Source organism: Xiphias gladius, chromosome 10 (assembly GCF_016859285.1).
Source record: "Xiphias gladius isolate SHS-SW01 ecotype Sanya breed wild chromosome 10, ASM1685928v1, whole genome shotgun sequence".
Lineage (NCBI taxonomy): Eukaryota > Metazoa > Chordata > Actinopteri > Istiophoriformes > Xiphiidae > Xiphias > Xiphias gladius.
Window position 1 is genome coordinate 8,413,731 of NC_053409.1, and position 20,757 is coordinate 8,434,487.

The window sequence follows — 20,757 nt, forward strand, 5'->3', positions numbered from 1 at the left end:
ATAACAAAAAAAAAACCAAACAGACTTTTTACTTTTAATTTCCTGACAATCTGCCAACTAGAGCAGCAGCAGTAGCATTGACGGCTTGTTGTTTTACCTGATAATTACACAGTGCCAGACTATCTAGGTTTGGCTATCACAGAGATATTAGCTACACGCAAAAGTGTTCATTTAACAGCCATAACATGCACCCAAGTCCAGTGGGAGGTGAGATCCATTTGCTGAGTGTTTATTCTGGCTCTGCAGGTACAGTAGAATACAGACAACACTGAGGCTTTAATTCTCATAATTTTACTTTCAATTTCAATTTCGTTTTTTTCTCCAGGACAAAATAATAACAAAGTAACACATATTAATAATAAGTAAAAGAGGGCAAGCCACGTACACCTCTGATTGCCACACCATGTAGTAAGTCATGGTTGTCACATAAGATGACAGTAACAGTATCTTTAAGTGTTTCAAATGTAGCAACATCAATTCCCCAATAGAAACCATAACACCAGAAGTTGTCTAACTGTAAGGAAAAAAAGTAAATCGACCTGTTTAAAATGTTGCTGGCATATGAAGATCTGTATCTTACCTCACTGACCACAGAGAAAAAGTGTTGAGTCTGGCAGGATCAGCAAGTATAGTTGAAGAGGCTCCAGCTCTTTTATAATGCCAGACCTTTCCACTTTTTTTGCCTGAGGCAACTACTGTCAGCAAAGGATGTTCATTTGTGTATCTCTACCGTAGTTTTTACCTGGTGCAGCTGCCTTCTGCGTGCAGACCAGCACTGACAGACAGACAAACACAGAGAGAGAGAGAGGGAGAGAAAGAGTGTGTGTGTCCTCATAAACAGAACACTCCGATAATCTTCCATTAAAAGACCCTGTGTGTGCAAATTTATTAGTTCATGCTGCGATGGCTTGTTCATATGTTCAGGACATTTAGCTTCACAGCTGTTTGTAAAGACATAACACTGTCACATGAACAACACTGGCTGCTTGCGATATAAATCTGCCACTACTGTCTGTGCATGTCATGATGCTAAACTCATCTCTTAGGGTGGCGAACGCATTCATTATGCCTGCAGTGACTTTTTTACTCAAGAAAGTTAGGAAATGCCTGACTTCTATAATTAATATTCATCCATTATTTTTACCCTATCGTGTTGTTGGTGATGGGTGTGGTAGTGGATGGAATGTGTCCACGCATGCATCAGGTGGGGGGCAGCGTGCAACCATGCTAATCCTTGACAAGCTGCATGTTTATCACAGGGGTAACATACACTGAGAGATGGACAATCCCATGCACATTCACACCTAAAGTCAAATCTAGACGTTCCAGTTCAATAAAACCTGCATGTCTTTGGAGGATAAAACCCTTGCAAACACATGGAGGACATGCAAATATCACATGGTAAGGCACAAGCTAGGACGAGTGCCACTGTCACAATGATATACAGCAGAAAAAACAAAAAAAAACAAAAAAACAAATAGTATGATAAAGATATGACTGTCATAGTAAACAGTAAATGGTATTTTGTTAGTTTTCTGCTCCAAAGTTTGTACTGCAGTGTAGGACGCAGCCTGAACATGATATTGGGGCTTTATCTTTCTGAATCTAGATGCAGAGAGCGAAGCATTGTCACATACTTTGGATCTAATTCCAAACACAAAAAAAGTCAGATTAAAGAAAGAAAAAATTTATTAAAACTGAGAGCTCAAACATTCATGCCATGATGCAATCTGGCCATGAATTGTTCTGGATATGCAGATATGAAAAAATGCAGTAATTCACTGTTACTTTAACATGTAGACATAGAATAAGATTCTCTCTCCACTCTAACATAAAGCTTACAAAAGTAATGCGGTTATATTTTATTGTACTGTTTTTTTTTTGTGACATTAATGTTGGTGGCAGTATATTAACAAAGTTACAGAAAAGAAAATGCCATTTAGTTACAGTTCATATTGTGTAATGGTTCATTCGCACAGGAACACATTTTTTAATCATTATGCAATTTGTCAATTGAAAGGAAAATATTCCTTTTGAAATATCTACTCCTGTAATTCCAGTTGAATTGTGCAGGCCATCTTCCCTCTTGGGTTAAGTGTACATTGAAATATACATCCACTGGAATGAAAGAAAGAGAAGGGTTATTGATGCTGTGACAGATAACTCGGAAAACAAATAATTATGTTCAGCTGTGCCATTCTATCTAAGGCAAGTTCTTATTTTCAACAGCTGAGGTGTTTGAAAAGTTGTAACCATGAACTACTGACAAGAAGAATATGTTTTACTACCTCTGACTCTTGGAGACTCAGGGCTTTTCCATCGGACAATTGTTGGAAGATTTCTGTTGAGAACCACACAAATTATAAAGAAAAAACTTTATTACCTAATACTGTAGGAAAACTTTTAATCTTTCCAGTATGAGGATATATATAATAATTTATTTACAATGCAAAAGTAGTAGACAGTTACTTCTAATATACTGTTATCTATTGTCATTATTTGTCCCACGTGACTTGACTTACTCTTCATGCAGTCGAAACGAAGGATGAGGCTGATGAAGCTCTCCAGTGTGATGTGCCCAGAGGAGGCACCGTAGCGCAGGGCCAACAAATTCAGCATGTCATCGCCAACAGTCATTCCTAACAAACATACATAGGACGAAAGTTTAGGAGTAGTTTGGGAATTCGCTTTATTCTTCTTTATATCTTGGCATGATATCACATACTGTTCACAAGCCAAATTAATGTGGGAATTTGGCTTGTGAAAGGTAAGTAACAGTTAGCCACAAATGCATATCAGCATCAAACACACAAATGTTTTACTTTGTGCACATATATCACACCTACTCAGTCCTTTGTCTGGCATTCAACCAATCACAGTCATATTTAAAAAATGCAAAAACAAATAAATACAGTCAATAAAGAAATTAAAGAAATATAAATGAATAAGTAAAATTTATGAAAAAGAAAAGGTCAAACTATAACTAAAAGCTTGCCAATTTTACCAATCAACTGCATTCTGTTTCGCATTTAAAATAATCCAATGGAGAACCACTTTTACAAGCAAAGTCAAATACAAAACAGGCTCAAAAGAAACTTCATAGTAACAATAGTCGGAAGGACTTTGTTTCCCTAGCACAGTCTTGTCAGTTTGGTTCTGAGCAGGAAGTGTACAGGGGCTTTTTAGAGCATTTTTCTTCAGAAATCAGCTGCCAGCTGCGACTGAAAATGTTGTGAGAGTGAACGAAAGAATTAAAGTTGCGGGCTGTAAAACAACAACAATGAGTGAAAAGACACTGTAAAGCTCTAACTAGAGGGACACTGCATTGTCAGGTTCGTCACTACATGTGATTATCAGCAGGGGTTTTTTTTTCTTTTTCAAATCTAGCTCTATGTTTTTCAGTCGACTTGCAGTTTTTAAATATTAATGCAACTCATCAGACAAGACATAATTTTTTTAGATAAGCTGCTGAAAATTTACTTGTTTTAGAATGCAGTAAACACAATATTAATAATAATATTAACAATAAAAAAAATTAAAAACTGCTGTTGTACCATTCAGTGAATTTATAATCAACAGAATGAATGAATCCAAAGCTGGTCTACCTGAAGCTGTGAATGCATTCCTCAGTTCTCTCAGTGACAGCGTTCCTGTTCGTGACACATCAGTGCAGAAGAAAATGTCCTGGTAAAAGAAGAAAACACGAACGATCATCAGGAAAATGTTCTATATCAACTGTATATCTAGATGCACCTGAATGGTAGAATGTACAGGCTGCTATACAATGATGCATGTAAATATCATTAAAAATAATTATCTTTCAGTATGAAATGTTTAACCTGGACTTAGATCTGTTTACCTTGTAGGTGAAGACCTTCTTCCACAGACGGACAAATTCGTCACCGTTGAGTTTGCCGGTGATTGATGTCTTTTTAACTCAACATTAAGGTAACAAAGTAACACATGTCTTAGCCTGACCTCTAAATCAGTAATGTGGTTATATCAACAAAAGGGCAGGCAGGTTTGGCACAAGTCATACTTTATGTTTTATGTAAATACAACCACTGTGCAAGTTTTTCTCTTAGCAATTAAGTAGCTTCAATAGTAAAAAATGAAAAAAGTATGAGTGTATTATTTGAATTGGTTTAAGTTATACCAAATCATAATGAATGTCACATGCATTACAACAGAATACATCCATCAGAGCAACCATGCTGCGACAGGCATCAATGCTGAAGCCTCCAGATTTCAAGTCTCCTAAATTAAAAAGAAAACCTAGTGTCAGCAACACAGCAATTTCCCACAGCATTAAAAAGAAAAAAAAAGATTACAATATATTTTAATATTTATTGAGCTTTAATGCTGTAGCTTGTTTTTCCCACTCCAAACCTTTCAGAATGTTTTCATTTAGAAGCCCCTGGAGCCGCTCAGCATCAACCTCTTCATACTTGAAATGAAATGACAACAATATAAGGTCAATAAAAAAAACAGAAAACTGTCCCCATGTCCAGATAGTAAACACTTCTACTTGTGGGTCGATAAGATTAGTCATCTTTTTCTAATCTTTTATGTTAAGAAACAACCTCCGTGCAAGTTACACAAAGCTACCAGCAGAACTCCACAATAAGATGAATCACAAGTGTTTGACATATATGGCCTTAAACTTGAAATGACTAAAATGTTAGCAAACAGTTGCCTATAGAGCAACATTAGCATTAGTTGGGTTCGGTTTCGGTCCACCTGATGAATGTAAACCCAATATTCACTCTACCTTTTGCTCTCTTGGCTCTCTTTTGATCTACAACTCCTGAGGGAAATATCTGTCTCTTAATTTTTGCTTAATTTGTTTGCTAGTTAGCTGCTAACTTTGTGTATCTGCCTTTGGCTGCTGGGCAGCTAGTGCACAGTGGGTTTCTTGAGCTTTTTTGTTTTTACATTTTTAACTAAAAAAAGGACTGGAAAAGGTGTTGATGAGGGCCATGGGAGTGAACCAAAACGGTAAAGTTGAGGGCTGTAAAACCAAAACAATAAGCTGAAATTCTGCTAAAACATGCGGTAGGGCTGAGGGGCAATGCAGAGCGGGGTTACAATTTTCTGTCGATTTTTGGAAATATTTTAATAAAAGGCTCCAAGTCATAATTAAACTCATTAGCTACGATTGCATATGTTAGTGGGAAATTACCTTGTCTGAGTACTGGCGGAAAAATTGTTTCTTATTTTCATCTTCCTGTGCAGTTTTGACCTGCTTGAGCTGGAAATAACGAACGTAAGAAAGACATTCAGTTATTTTGCCCTTCATGAAATGCAACTGGCAAAACATATTTAACATAATACTGGCAATAAAATATAGTTAACACAATACAAAAATAATAAGAACACCAACAATACTGTGATATTGTTGATTCTTGCACACCTCTTCAACCGGCTCATGTTTACGGTCACCAGAATTCTCACTGTGGGGAAAGACCAAAGACATCCCACATGGAATTAGTGTGTTTTATTTTTTCTCAGTATAAACACATATGCCCTGCAGATTATTTTTTTGATAATTCTGCACCATTGTGTTTGTCATATCTCTTGTTTCTTGATGACAGATGGGACAGACAAACAGTGAGACAAGCAGCGGGTTGAGAATGTTTGCATACTAGCCATGGGTCTCTGCCTTGGAGTTGATGATCAGGACGAAGGAGGCTGTCTCATTGGGATTGAAGGTGGACGGCACAATCAGGTATTCACCAGGCTTTAGCATAAAGAACTCCATCACCTCACGTGCATTCATGTAGGTTTTAGTTTGGGCAACAGGTGCATGGGTTCTGAAGAAAGAGGCTGGGAACTTCCCCCTCTCCGCCTTATGCTGTAATAATAAATAGTTATTTCACTCTCTTGAAGGTCGTATCATTTAAAAGAGCTGCACAGTGTGGATGGAGAATGTGTACTGTGAACAATGATTGAGATAAAATTGTTTCTTACTTGTTCAGTAACCTTGAAGGAAATTCAGCATACGGTGAGTTCAGGTTGGGGACAGAGGGGAATTAATTCAGTTAATAATTGTCAAATTGTCAACTAAGATAATGATATCATTAATAAATGTATATATACAGATGCATAGCAGACTCTGACCAAGACTGAAAGCTGCCTTGCCAGCCAGCTGTTGTCTAACCTACAAAGACTTTAACCTTGGACTTCCATTTACTGTTTTTACTTTCAATTTTACTGCAACCATCCTTCAGTTCCTTAGAATATGGTCCCTTTTTTGTGGATCTGTCACTGGCTGAATCTTAAAAGCCTTCTAAATTTATATTTATTATTTATTATTTCTAATCCTCTAATCTTCTAAAATTCTTATATTCTTATTGAGCAAGCCAGACATGTGAAATCATCAGTGAAACTGCCACTTTGTGCCAGGCAAATCACGGTCATTTCCTCCTGGGGCCTGGTTTTTTGTACCCGTTAATTACTGTTTGAAAGTGCAATGTCAGCTTCACCAAGGAAGCTGCCACAAAGCTGGAAATTGGGGTTTACCAAATGACAGTGAAAATATACGTGTTTAAGCCAACCTGAATATCTGAGGTAATACTTGAGATTCAGAAACTGAGGCATCATCAGTTCAAAAAGTTTTAATGAATATTTTGACATTGTTTTGTTGTTCTTTAAAGTAATAATCTGTAGAATTTTCATGAATCAAACCCAATTTCTGTTTCTATTTATGGTTGGCATTTTTTCAGCAAAAGCATTCAGTGTACTTAGATTATGTTTTTACCTCTCTATATAGTAGCTTTCATTGTTAGTGACAGAGTCCAGCATTTCTGTGCTAGATTCAAACTGCCTTCACACACATGAGGGATTTTCAGATGCATGTAAAGTACGTAATCCTGTGTTACAGTTTGAATTTCTATCTTATTGACATCAGCCTCCGTGTTTACTGTTCACTCTTCGATTGTATCAAAGCGCTGTTAAGTTTTTGCTAATGGATACTGAACATTACCTATTGTTGCTTCACATTAAATACACTTCAATTAGTAAAACATAGGGGAGCTTTTATTATGAAACAGGAAATGTATTGTATTTGTGCTAAAGTGCTGAAGTGCACTTGTTGTTACGGACTAGTAACCAGGTGTCCTTAAATTAACCAGCTCTGATATTTTATGAATTACATCTTTAAGTACATAAAATTGGAAGCTACATTTTGAAGAATGCACATCCAAACTTTTTGTCCATTATTCCAGGCTATAGGGGATATAATTATAATTGTATATAAATTTTTTTTTTTTTTTCAGTCAGATTTTGCTGTAGAAATAATTGCTTTGTACCAGCCCATTCAACATGAGGGCACGAAATGCTCAAAACTACGGACTACAGCAGGGTTTCAGTGTTGTTTTATCTTAATCTGACAACTACAGCTACTTGCCATATCCACTGTGCTGATGTCATATCCATAATAGTCCACACACTGGGACAGAAACAATAAAGAGCAATGTTTACTTCAAATACAGAGAATCCAATGTGGAGATTCTGGACCAGGCGTCGGTTCCTTTTGTCGGGCTTTTGCAGGACAGACACAAACATGTTTTTTCCTCCACCTTTCTCCGAATATTGACCGTGAATTCTGACCCGATACTGTGGATTTGTCCAGAAACTGTCTGGTAGACAAAGAGAGAAGCAAGGTCTATTTGTCATTTGAGGTCAAATCAAATGTTTTTGTGTATTAATATGAAGCTGAAAGCAAGGCTGGATGAACATCAGTCTCATCAGATTGGAACTGTTCTCAAAAGGTCAGTTTATCTTTTACTGAATCTATTGGAATTTATAGCTATGATGGATTGTGATATGTTTACGTATTCTGTATTATATACAAAGTCAAGTAGTTGCACGAGTTGAAATTGTGTACTACATTACACTAGAATTGTGACAGAATTTTTTTTTAAGGCAACTTTTAACTGCCCAGCTTTTTGCTGCATAAATGTAAACTAATGGTTTAAGCACTCAGTGCAAGATAAGGTACTTTGTATGAACCATGTTACAGTGAAACCTCTCTCTTATCTTTATCTCAGCTTAACCACTTTAACCTGTTTGTGGTTTTATTCCTCTAATGGCTGTCAATTGTATTTACCCCAGTAACAAGGAAGAGCTCTACTATGATATTTTGTCTTTGAACCTCCTGATTATGCAGGAAGTGTGAACTTGTAATTTTGTGCTTGATTTTTTGTGACCACCTAAGGCCTGCATTTTAGGAAATATTTTTCCTAAATGTATAGTACAGTGTTATGTATAGTGTCAAGGACTGTAAAAAATGATAATACATGAAGATATTCTATTGAAACATAAATCCTCTTCTTAATTATCTTAGGTCTTTCATTTAATTATTAAGTCCAGATATCCTTTAAGTACCTCTGTTATTCATGCATCCTCCAGCAGTGGTTCCTGCAACCCATCTGCCCTCATACATGGTGGTCTTCCAGATAGAAGAGGAGATTCCATCAAGAAAGTCTGGACTCATGCAGCAGATGTCCAGATCGATGTAGAATTTGCAGAGGTCTTCCATGGTCATCCTGTCGAAACAAAAGATTACATTAAATAACACAGAAATTGTTACGTCTACGTTATTCATAAAGGTTGAATCTGGTACTAAGAGTTGGGGTAAAAGGAGCAGATGAAATGTTTCATATTCACAAAGACAGCAAACGTAACTGTCTTAAAGAATGCAAATAAAAGCGACTTGACAACTAACAGCAGCCTCGTAAGGATTGTTTACAGTTGTGTGAGAATTAATTAGTGAGTTTCCACTAGATTCTTTGTATCTGAAAATGTGCTCACAGCAAAATTTGCCTCAGGTGTTTCACCTTATATCACACCAAAATCATGAATGTATTCTAACTTCCACAGTCAAATATATTTAAAATATAAAATGTTTCTTGAATATAGAAATATGTAATATGTTTGTTTTTTAATGCCTCATAGGTTGTATTTTTCTATTGGTTTATTGATTGATTTTAAATACATTACACTTTAAATATCCACTGATTTGTAGTTGTGGCTGTGAGTGCCTGAGTGGCACACAAAACATTTTGATGCGTCGAGAAGTTCCCCACATTGTGACTAAATTTGCTTACCAAAATTCACCATCATCACCCACTGAAAGGCACATCTCACGATCCTCAGCACTCACAGTTTTCCATAGGGATGACCTTGAAGTCAATTTATTATTTAAGTAAGAGAAAAGACAATATTTCATAAGCAGTTGTTTTTAAGCTTAATGTCCCTGAGGTTCAGAAACAGTAACTCTCATCTTTCTTCTCAACACGTAAACAAATGCAAGCCCATGCAGGCTGTGTTTTCTGTGAATGAAAAGCAAGTTTTCTAAGCTACCTTTAAGGCAAGACTTTACAGTGGATTAGTTCCCTGTGACTGGCAAAACCAGTTTAGAATCCCCAGAGGGAGCTTTTCAGGGTAAGACAGTGTAACAGGCTTCTCATGCCCCTTCTCCAAATGATTTTTATCCCTTTATGTATTACTTACAGAAATGTACAGTACATACCGCCGACAAGATTATATTTGGAAAAAGTAAAAGTGTGTGTTTGTGTGTGTGACAATAAATACATTTTTACTAGATTTTTAATACATGTGACTGGAAAATTATCTCAATATTTCTGCAACAGCAAATCAGAGCTATAGTATTTTTTCACAAAACAGTCAGTGAGTAGGAATTTTTCTTACTGATCGCTCCAGTCCCCGTTCCACTCTACTTTGCCCCAGGGGTTCCACAAACGCACCAGGTTTACAAGTTTTCCTCGGCTCTTCATCTGACCATCAATCATCACAGATGATTATCAAATTGTTTTATAAATGCTTAAGTAGACACCTAAGAAACATTGCTGCTGGAGTAGCTATAGTCACCATTACTGTTATGCACTTGTCTATGCTATCAGACACGTGATGTTAAATTTATTTCGAATTCCACATACAATGTTCCAGCTGTAATTCTTCACCTGTTTGACACCCGTGACAGCGTAGGCATGGCCTTGGACCAGTCCATTTGGTAATACAGAGTTGGCAGATGTCTCCTACAAACCAAAGAAATGTATCATTGCTGAAGGTTGACTGATCTATGGTTAAAAAAATGACAAAGCTCTATTAATATATACATGCTCTTGAAGAAAAGCCACGACCTGCAAGGCAAGGGTCTCATGACCAACATGTGCAGCTGAGGTAGCACTACCACTAGCAAACTAATTTGTTAGCAGGTTTACTGCTGGCTGACCACTATTAGCTGTGTGAGCAATTACAATAAGACGACATAGGACAATGTAGGTTGGAGCTGATTACTTACACACATTCAAGAATTTTAGTGTAATTTCTGTGATAATAAAACTGTAATAAAGGAATTGAAATGGCATTTTAATTGAAGGGTTCCATAAATGTGGTTTTTCAAAATGTGATTAACTAGAAAGTTTGAATGAATATGCATTTAATTTCATATTGTTTCTCTTCGAATTACTTACACAGATCGGTTAGTTTACTGTGTTTTTCCCTACGCTGTACAGATTTCTACTGATTTTCCACTGGTTATCTTCCTCCAGTACAAGAAGACAAGCTAGCATGGCTTCCAAAGATTTGCCTGTGGGTGCATTCAGCTGTCTCCGTTGGTCACGTGACCGTCACCTTACGTGTTGCAGTGGTCCATTCCCAACTCCAAGGGAAATAGTTTGCCTGGCTCTGTCTGCAGGGAAAAAAAATCATCTAAAGCTCATTCATTAGAATGTTTTACCTTGGTAAATGTGGTTTTGCGTGGGGTTATGTGCTGGAGCCAGGCTATTTGTTTCCCCATGTTTCCAGTCTTTGTGCTAAGCTAAGCTAATTAACTGCTGGCTTTAGCGTACATATCATGAGAAGATCAATATCACTCTCATTTGATCGGAGAGTGATATTGATCTTCTCACTGAACTATTTCACAAAGAAGCAAAAAAAGTGAGTTTCTCAAAGCTACTCCTTTAATCAAGAGGAACTTTGAACAAGGTTAAAACAGGTTGCATATGGTAGGGTTACAGTTTGTCAATGTTTCATTAGGGGAAAACTTTATCTAAACAGAAAAAAAAAATTGAGAAAACTTGGATTTGCTGGCAGTTCTCTAATGTACCCATCCACCAATCTAATGTTACCATTTGTTTCTGTATACAATTCATTTTTGCTGAAACCTGTTTCTTTAATAATTAGTACAGGAAGTGTATGAACCCATCATCATTTCTTCACATTTCAAGAAACCAGGCTTTCTCTGCCTATTTGGATGCACTGAATCTAAAATATTAACAACAGTGCTTTTTGCCTTCAGAGCAGCTTGAAAAATATACCTTAAATTTCAATCTGTCTTTTCGTCCAAGTTGAAGTTTAGTTTTTTGTTCAGCATATAAATAGTCAATGCGCACATTGCCAAAAAGATGACAAAGGAATCGGTCGTGTTGTTTTTGTGTAGTATATTGGTACTTAACCCCTATTGTTTAATTCTGAAAATAAATCTAAAATGTCAGGTGTTTGAGAGAGACTATTAACAAAGTACCATTTGTTTTCCTTCCTTTCTTACTATGTGCTAGTCCTTACTCAGTCCTGGAACGTCAAGGGAAATTTGCATACAGATAAAAAATTTGTTCTGCATGTCATGGCCCAGAGTTATTGAGCCTTGGCAGCTGCTGCAAGTGTTTACACTGAGGTTCAGTTCACAATGACTGGAACCCTGGCATTTCTCCAGTCTGTCATTCCATATGTAGGACCGGGGGAGTTATCAACATATTTACCAAAACTGGAACCATGCCATCATAATGTTTTTAGCTTCCAGCTATGACAAGTGGAAATGTTGGCAGCTAGTAATGTCTACTAAAACATCCAATGTCCATGTTAGATATTACACATTGACAACCTGTGTAACTATGGGCTAAGATTAATTTAGGCTTAAAATGCTTCTATGAAATAGGCCCTTGGTCTTATGGACAAACAAGCTGAAGAATTGAAGAGTTTTCAGGCATTGTGAAGAGTTTTCAGCCAATGTACAAAAGCAAAAAGAACCCGCTTTGTGATTTAGTGTGGCATATTCGTGCTTACCCCCTGTGGTGTACCACAACTCATCAGGGACCTGTATTCGCCAGCTCTGTACATCAACTCCCACAGATTTGGAGGAGGATCTGACAGCCGGATGCTCATGTGGACACCACCAGTGAAGTCCACCAAAGCCTCAGCAGGAGTTCCAGCATTCATGTCTGAGTAGGAACCACACACCCTGACACAAGCAGATGTGAAGTTATTTTGAATACCCCACAAATAATGTAAAACTAATTTATGTCTGAGAAACAATGTACTTTTCTTTTCATACTTCGCATAGGCTTTCTCCAGCAAAGCAGGCCAGAACTCATTTGGGTCTTTGGAGTGGACGAAGATTAGTCTGCCATGGACTGTTGGTAGCTTGTCATCAATGACGACATCAACCCATCTTCCAAACCTCCAGAACTGCGTGATGAAGAAAAGAAGAGAATACAAATATTAAAAAATTAGATCCATTTACTGTCAAATGACTGTTGAAATTAAAAAAGAACATGACACTGCATGTGTAATGATTAAAGTTTTGTGTCAATACATTGTCAATAATTATTTTTAGGTGGGTGGAAATTTTTTCACATTGTTATTCATATTAAGTAAAGAATTTCAGAGAGTAATTTTCTCCCAAAACAGTACAGTCTATCTGTTCGTTTTGGCTCTGTACTCCAGAACACTGGATGGAACAGTGATTGCCCCAATTTAACGCTGCTGATTTGCAGCGTTAAATTGAGGCTGTTTACATCCACATCAGATTATCAGCATTGGCTACACAAATACATAAAATTAAAGGCACTCATTGGTGTTTTCTTGTAAACATCCACAGTTACATTTACATTTGGTATTGTACCATTGTGGTTATCCTTGAGACCGTTTCTTTCTAATAAAACATTAGCAAAGCCAGTTTTATTAATATTTTGAAGCCTGCACCTTTACCTGTGCGCTAGCTAATACATGCTAGTAGAGCATTATATACAAACGAAACTATAAATGTGCGCTCCACACCTCATTACTCTAGATCCTGTTATCATATTCAATTATGGTTTAATATGGTATTCAAGTATTAAAGTCAATGACTGGCTATGGTCTACAACCCATAGACATCAGTAGACACTTGCAGCGTTGCAGTTCTCTCAGTTTAAATATACCACTAAAATATATTACCTAGTGATAATTGGTTTTCGTATTTACCCTGAAGTGAAACAGTCCACAGTAATCCTCATCAAATGTTTGCTCAAGAGGGACAACTTGTTCGAGGACATGATTCTGGAATGTCAGAGCTCCGATCGACGCGAGAAACCAGCAGTTTCCTGAGTAAAAACATGTTTATTGAGGTGTCAGAAAGACATTTAAGCACAACAGTAAAACATTATGAAGGAAGAATTTCCCTACCAAGTATTCCTTGACCAAAGTCAAACCTGGAGACCCCATCAAGTACAAAGGATGGATTAGGAGCAATTTTCTGAAAATAAAAGTCAATAAAAATTTTTATTGTATAGTATAGTAGAGTAACTTAATACAATACTTAAAGGCCCAAATGTAGCCTGCTATTTACAATTGAAAATGAAACTGCCGGTTATGAATATAGTAAGGGACTGTACAAAAATTATTTGGGTGGGATGGTGGGGTCAGCCTTGCCTTTTGAGATTTATTTCCTGAAAAAAAAATCCTGATTTATTTCCTGAAAAAAAGGGGAAGGCTGTGCCCCAACCCCCCTCTCAGAGAGAAAATGCAGGCTTGTCAGCCAGGTTGAGTTTGAACATAAGAACCTTTTTGTGAGATGCAAGTGGTAAACACTGAATCACAAGATGCTACTTTAACGTTTAATCTTAGCTGAATCAGCTGATTAAACATGAACTTTTAGCGTGATATGGGATTTTCTCTGAAGTTTAACTATTTCAGAACACTCACCGCTGGTCTAAGCCACACCACATTGGCCAAGTCAGATGGACTCAGCAACCCTTCACCAATGGAGTTCCTGTCAGGGGGGAAAATCTCATCGATGTACCTTACTCCTCGGATGAGACAGTACTGTTTCAGCTGCTGGTAGTCTTGGTTGAAGAAACTCTCAGGGTTGGAAATGCTCCCATGACCCTCTTGCTTGTGGCGAGCCTCAATGATGCTCAGACACACACCAGGAGGAGGCATTGCTGCAGTGTTTGGGCTGAACTGTTTTGACATTAGCAAGAATTTTGCAAACAAGTTTGAGAGATACTCAGAAGTGAGAAATTAAAGGGAAAAGTCAAGTCAAGTGTTGCGTTGAGATCAGGATCCGTATATGCCAGCTTCTAGAATTACACTTAAAAATGCTCTAAATTGCCAAGTTAGAAATAGAAACCTAACTTAATTTTTTTAAACATTATTACTTTTAACGATTTACCCCTTTTTACAGCTTCGTGCAGTAACAATTAGTCAAGTGATCACATGATTAATGACACGTATGCTTAGAGCAGGCATACCCTGTTACAAAACAAATATAATTTAATTTTTTAAAAAGTTTGTTTTTTGTGTGAAATTCCTAACATCTCAAGTAGCAATTAACATGAAATTAACAACAAAGTAAATGTTTCATAATATAGGGATGACATAATAGGTAAATGAAACAAAAAGAAAAATAAATTAGAGCAAAAAGGAAATTCTGCAGTGACAAAGTTGTCTTTCTACTTACTTACTTTAGCCCTGCAACATGTAAACTAGGATATTTTCACATCAGCTACCTTGTTTACTGCAGCAAAAGACACTGCACTGTGCTGGGCCTTTATGGCAATGTGCAGCAAGATGCCAGTTTAAAACCAACCAGTTTAAAATGTTATTGGCTTCTAAAGGTCTTACCTCACTGGATCGAGAGAGAAAATGTGCAGTGTAGTAAGGAGGGTAGATGGATCAGCATATACGAGAGGAACGGCTTTGACACTCACACAATGCAAGTAATTGCCTCAACCTATCAGGGTTAGTAGGTGTTGTGTGTATTAGGAAGATTTGTAATTCGTTTCCGCGTCAGCGCCACCCCTGTTCACCTGCATTTTAATCTTTTTCATCTGTTGGCTACTGTAGAACAGACAGAGACCTGCAGGCTAAAGACGTTCATAGTTGTGGCCTGAAAGAAACTTGTCCTAGTTTGTTTATGTGTTTTTTATGAGCACAATAATCTTCAAAGAACCAGAGCGGTTGCCAGTGATTAAAACCTCTCACATTAAAAACACTGCCACCTGGCTGGCCATTCCTGTTAAGCTAAGAGAAACTGTTGGCTAGCAGTGTTTACAGAAGGTTTGATAGTGTGATTAAGGTAAGGTGCATGCATCGTTACATGAACTTTGATACCTTGTGATTGAGTATCTGTGTTGTAATCAGTAAACCAAAATGAACACCAGCCAGTAAGTTAAGATGCAGCCAGCAGCCCCTCTTTACCTTAGCAGAGGTTGAGTTCATCAGCACGGGGGAAAAACCAATGATAGTAATGGTAATTTATGAATGCTGCATATTTTATAACTTACATCAAATCCCATTATCAATAATTATCTAACATATCCATCACCATGTGTTTGTCAGGCATCATAAACTAAAACTTTATGCAAAGCAATTCATAGCTTACAGCATAATCATCAACCGAGTGTAGACTTAACAGTACTTGTCAGAAATCATTCGATATTGTTGATATTGAACAGCCGCTCAGCTCTACGAGTAGAAAAAAATGTTTCCAATAAAAAAATTATTCTATTTAAAAAAAAGTACGTATCAACTTAAAATAATCAACACTTAAAACTAAAAAATGTCCACTATAATATGAATCAGACTTTGTTTTGAAAGGAACGCTTAAGATGAACCATGTTCGTGAGGAGGAAGAGTCATCGTACCGTAGCAGTCTTTGTGATCCCATCTCTTTCACTTTCTTATTCATGTAAAAAACACGTGTTACCTTAGTTTACCCTTTATCTGCATCTTGTCTTGCTGTTACATTGCTTGATGTTTGCTTATCATTTTTGTGCAATATCAAGATGGAACCACCTGCAAACACTTGAGGAAAATCACACAAAACTCACTAAGTATACTCAGCAAACAGCACAAAATAATAAAGTTTATTGCTGTTGAACTTCTGCTTCCTTATCAACATCAAACCCGCTGATTCCTTTTTATTTTCTTTGGCATGAAGATTGGTGCACTTCTCGAGAAATTGTTTTGGCAGTTTGGCACTGCAGCTCCTCTTCTTAAATTACGGATAATCAAAGATGTTACCTAATATCAATACATGTTTTCACAGGTACAGTCTGATAACCGAAAGCCAGTGCATTGGTGAATTATGATAACATAACAAGGCAAAATCTTGAGTTTGTTTGTTCTGTAGCCTCTGTTCTCTAAAAACAACATTGGTGTTCTCACTGCAGAGAAGGGTCACTCTGTGTCACACAACTCTAGCCAGTACTGGCTGGCCAACCCTGTCTCTTAAAAATTACACGCCTTGTACACACGAGACTTACCTCTTTTCTCCCGCCGGTAGCGGTCGCCCAACAAATAAATGTAACCACGGGTGGAAAAAAGCTACTTGCACAGACGACCTACGGGTTCGTTTTTTTAAGGGAGGACAGTCTCCTACATTTACCTATTTTAAGTAAGATTTACATTGCAGGATTTTTACTTATATTGGAGTATGCTTTTACATTGTTGTATTAGTACTAGTACACTAGTACATGGTTGTATTAGTAGTATTACTTTTACTTAAGTAAAGGGTATTGATACTTTTCCCCCAATTGACATAATTAGATTGTTAATACTGATGCATATATATGTACAGTAAGTAGGAATTTACTATTTTAACATGTAATATTTTAACAGCTTTATACACAGATAGGTTATTTAGTACCTAACTGTGTATGGTGGTTCAGTGGTTCAGTGGTTCCAAACATAGGGCCCCCCTCCAATGGATCACAAGATACATGTAAATCTGGGAAGTTCATCAGATAATTTTTAGAGCACTTACAATGAAATGGCTGAATACAAATAAAAAAGGAAAAGATTAAGTTAAAGTTTGGCCCAAATGATTGTTGGAAAGAACCATTACTTTCATAAAACAAACTTATTTTCTATTGGCCACAAAATATATTTTTGTTGATCTGTAGATTAACCAAAACAAGATTATTTGTATAGCCTTTACTGCCTTTAGGCCCGTTGAGACACTTATCAACCCATCCCAAGCTCTCTAAGAAGATAAGCAGACATCAGCATTATCTAAATGCCAGGATATCACCAGTGTTACTACATCACCAACGTTATTAAAGATTCCTCCTCTGGGGACCAGAAATGTCTACACAAAATTGAACCATAATCAATCCAATAATTGTCGAGATATGTCCTTCTGAACCACAAACTTCATGGTGATGGTGGATGAAAAGTCAGGGGATCGCCAAAGTTATAAGGTAGAATCTTCTGGGGATCATGAATGTCAGTACCAAATTTCTAGGAAATCCAGCCAATAGATATTTCAGTCTGGACCAAAGTGGTTGACTGACTGACCAACAGGCTTTCCCTGCCCCACCCCAGGCTGCTAGCATGGCTGAAAACTTAACATGACCTTTCCAGATGATGACTATTCAACTTTTTAAAGAAAGTGCAGCTATTTTGATGTTTGCACAGATATGTACGAAAAAGAAATATTTTTAAATACCTGTCATGTTTAAAAACAATGCTCTGAATGATAGGAGTTGGCTTTCGTACTTTAATTTACACAAAAGTATGTAAAGCAAAATGCCTCAGGTAGAGGATGCCTTTGTGCAGAGGCTTGTAGGTTTTTGATGACAGAGTGACCCTGCAAGGCTGTTCAGTTGACTGAAATAACTCTGTCAAAGCCTGATCATTGCATGCCACAGGTAAGGGGGAAGTAACTAACTGATAACAAATCTCCATCAGATCTCTAGTCTGCACCAGCAAAGTCATGTGAAATCATGTTTCTTCTAGTCTTCCATTTTTCTCTGGCTTGGAATGGATTTTTGTATGTGAGATCTACCAATAAATCAGCTGTGCCAATATCTGGGTCGTCATTGGCTTTTCAGATATATCAGTACTGGTTTATATCTCAGTTTTATAAGTAACAAAAAATTTCAAGGATGGCAAGTCAGTCTCCTGACTTTTCCTCTAGTGCCACTATGAGGTTGACATTTTGGGTTTTTAGTGAAATGCCCTGAAAACTGATGGATTGCGATTAAATTAGGCACAGACATTCATGATCCCCAGATGATGAATCCTAAAGATTTGGTGATCTCTTGACTTTTCATCCAGCGCCATCAACAGGTCAATATTTCTACATATCCCAACATCTACAAGAAGGGATGGCACAGATTTTGTGTAGACATTCATGGTCTCCAGAGGATAATCCTAATGATTGCAGACATTCATGGTCTTTGTTAACATTAGTGATCCCCTGACTTTTCATCTGGCACCATCACCAGGGGGAAAAATTTCAGTTTGTCCGGTTAATGTTCAAATACCTTCAACCATATCATCTGCCTTAATTGTATTTTGTGGTTATCAGCAATGGTGGAATGTAACTAATCACATTTACTCAAGTGCTGTACTTAAGTAAAAATATTTTCAAATATATCTTTATTTAAATTTTTTTCCCTCCTATGCCACTTCATACCTTTATATATACTGTACTTCTTTATATTGTACTTCTACCCTATCGCAATCTATTTGACAGTTATAGCTACTAGTTTCTTCACAAATTTAGATTTTGCTTTCAAAAAATATGAAGAGTTTATAAAATATAATGCTTCTTTATTGATGAAACTACCCAACAATACCAAATACACAGTTAGAGCTGAAACCATTAGTTGATCAATTGTTCAGTTAACAGATAATTAATTGGCAACTATTTTGATAATTGTTTAAGACATTTTTCACGCAAAGATGCCGACCATTTAATGGTTCCAGTTTCTCAAAATGGAGGATTCCCTGCTTTTTCCTTTTAATTTTATAATTACAACGAAATATTTTGAAAATGTCACTTTGAAAATTTAAATTTTGGGCTCTGGGTAATTGTGATTGGCATTTCTTTCTATTCTTTGAAATGATCCAAACCAAAAAATTAATAAGTTAATCAAATAAACAATAAGGGGATTAATCCATAATAAAAATAGCCACATCCTTATGTAAAATAGTTAAAAACTAGTTCCACCTCAACCAGCTGCAACAGTAAAATGTTGTTTACACATTAATATGTGAGTAATACTAATCTAATGATATAATAAAGACAGGTTAATGTATAAGGCATTTTTCTGAATTGAGGACTCTTACTTTTGATATATTCAGTACATTTTCCTTTTTATACTTATAACTTTTACTTAAGTCATTTTTACTGACTGGATTTTTAAAGCAGGACTTTACCTGTAATGGAGCATTTTTGCAGTGTGGTATTAGTGATTTTAGGCACTGAAAACTTCATTCACCACTGCTACTTAGCAAATGTTAGCATGCTTACCTGTTAAACTAAGATGGTAACAGCTTTAAATATTGATGAAAACAATGGTGATGTGAGGCTGATGTAAACACAGCAATAACAGCCAGTGCATACAGTATGTATATAAATAGTTCCTGCCTAAATGTTCAGAGAAAAAGAAAGAGATCTTTGCACACCCAATGCTACATATGATTTCATAAAATCTCATGCGCTTTCAGCTTACACAGTGCTTACACACATAAACTCTGTAGTACTGCCAACAGTTTCACGTTTACAGCGTAATAAAACCATAGGACAAAGGTTACCAAAGACTTTTACTCTGACACCACCCTGTGGACAATTATCTCATTTACTTCACCAATACTGCTAAAACTTAAAAACATATTTTCCTCCTTAACAGTAGTTAAGTAGCATGCTGTATGCTGATCCACGCTTCATGCAATTTCTTAAATATTATAGTAGTCCAGAAATGATAAATTTACATGTCAATATCTAATTACAATCCAGCAAGAGGCTTACATATCATTTGAGTCTCTATAATTAACACATAGATCCAAATCATACAGAAAAGAATATCTGATTTATTTTAAATCATTAGCGGCTGAGGCTCTGTTGCTGGCTGGAAAAATGTATATAAAAAGAGAATTTATGTTCAGTATTGAAGTAAAACTCTTTAAACAATGATTAAAGAAAAAACAGTAATTCAGAATTAACATCTAGAATGCAGGACTGTAATCTACAGTGGCAAGAAAAAATATGTGAACCTTTTGGAATAACCTGGTTTTCCGCATTCATCGGTCATAAAATGTGATCTGACCTTCATCTATGTCACAAGTATAGACAAACACAATGTGCTTAGGCAAATGACACACAAACAATTATGGTCTTTCATGTCTTTGTTGAAGACACACATTAAACATTCACAGTGCTGGAGGAAAAAGTAAGTGAACCCTAGGATTTAATAACTGGTCAAATCTCCTTTGGCAGCATTAGCTCCTCCCCTTATCCTGTAAAATACGTTGATAAACCTAGGAATGAATTTTCCTCTCCATGGTGGCAAGCTGTCCAAGCTCTGAGGCAGCAAAGCAGCCCCAAATCATGATGCTCGCTCCACCTTACTTCACCACTGGGATGATGTTTCCATGTTGTTGTGCAGTGCGCTTTTTACACCAGACGTAGTGCTGGTGTTCTTCCCACATAACTCAACCTTAGTTTCAGCAGTCCACAAA

The 20,757-nt window shown here is 36.8% G+C and overlaps 1 protein-coding gene across 3 annotated transcripts; it reads right to left on the reverse strand.

Moving 5' to 3' along the window:
* Positions 1 to 1,746: 1,746 nt before the first annotated feature.
* On the reverse strand, positions 1,747 to 14,959 carry LOC120795618 (calpain-1 catalytic subunit-like). 3 transcript variants are annotated; one of them, XM_040137680.1, is made up of 21 exons: positions 14,911 to 14,959; positions 13,990 to 14,247; positions 13,471 to 13,540; positions 13,270 to 13,388; positions 12,091 to 12,492; positions 9,987 to 10,061; positions 9,715 to 9,800; positions 9,111 to 9,185; positions 8,389 to 8,549; positions 7,483 to 7,640; positions 5,971 to 5,982; positions 5,646 to 5,854; positions 5,414 to 5,453; positions 5,183 to 5,251; positions 4,390 to 4,447; positions 4,196 to 4,257; positions 3,860 to 3,928; positions 3,606 to 3,684; positions 2,523 to 2,639; positions 2,289 to 2,341; positions 1,747 to 2,118 (listed from the first exon to the last, which is right to left on the reverse strand). In XM_040137680.1, exons 2-21 carry the CDS (start codon positions 14,224 to 14,226, stop codon positions 2,092 to 2,094), a joined length of 2,178 nt encoding a protein of 725 aa, XP_039993614.1. In that variant the 5' UTR covers positions 14,227 to 14,247; positions 14,911 to 14,959; the 3' UTR covers positions 1,747 to 2,091. The 3 variants fall into 3 exon arrangements, with proteins under 3 accessions (XP_039993614.1, XP_039993615.1, XP_039993612.1); XM_040137681.1 differs by lacking the exon at positions 14,911 to 14,959 and having other exon boundaries at positions 12,091 to 12,265; positions 12,359 to 12,492; positions 13,990 to 14,332; XM_040137678.1 differs by lacking the exon at positions 14,911 to 14,959 and having other exon boundaries at positions 13,990 to 14,332.
* Between the last annotated feature and the right edge of the window lie 5,798 nt (positions 14,960 to 20,757).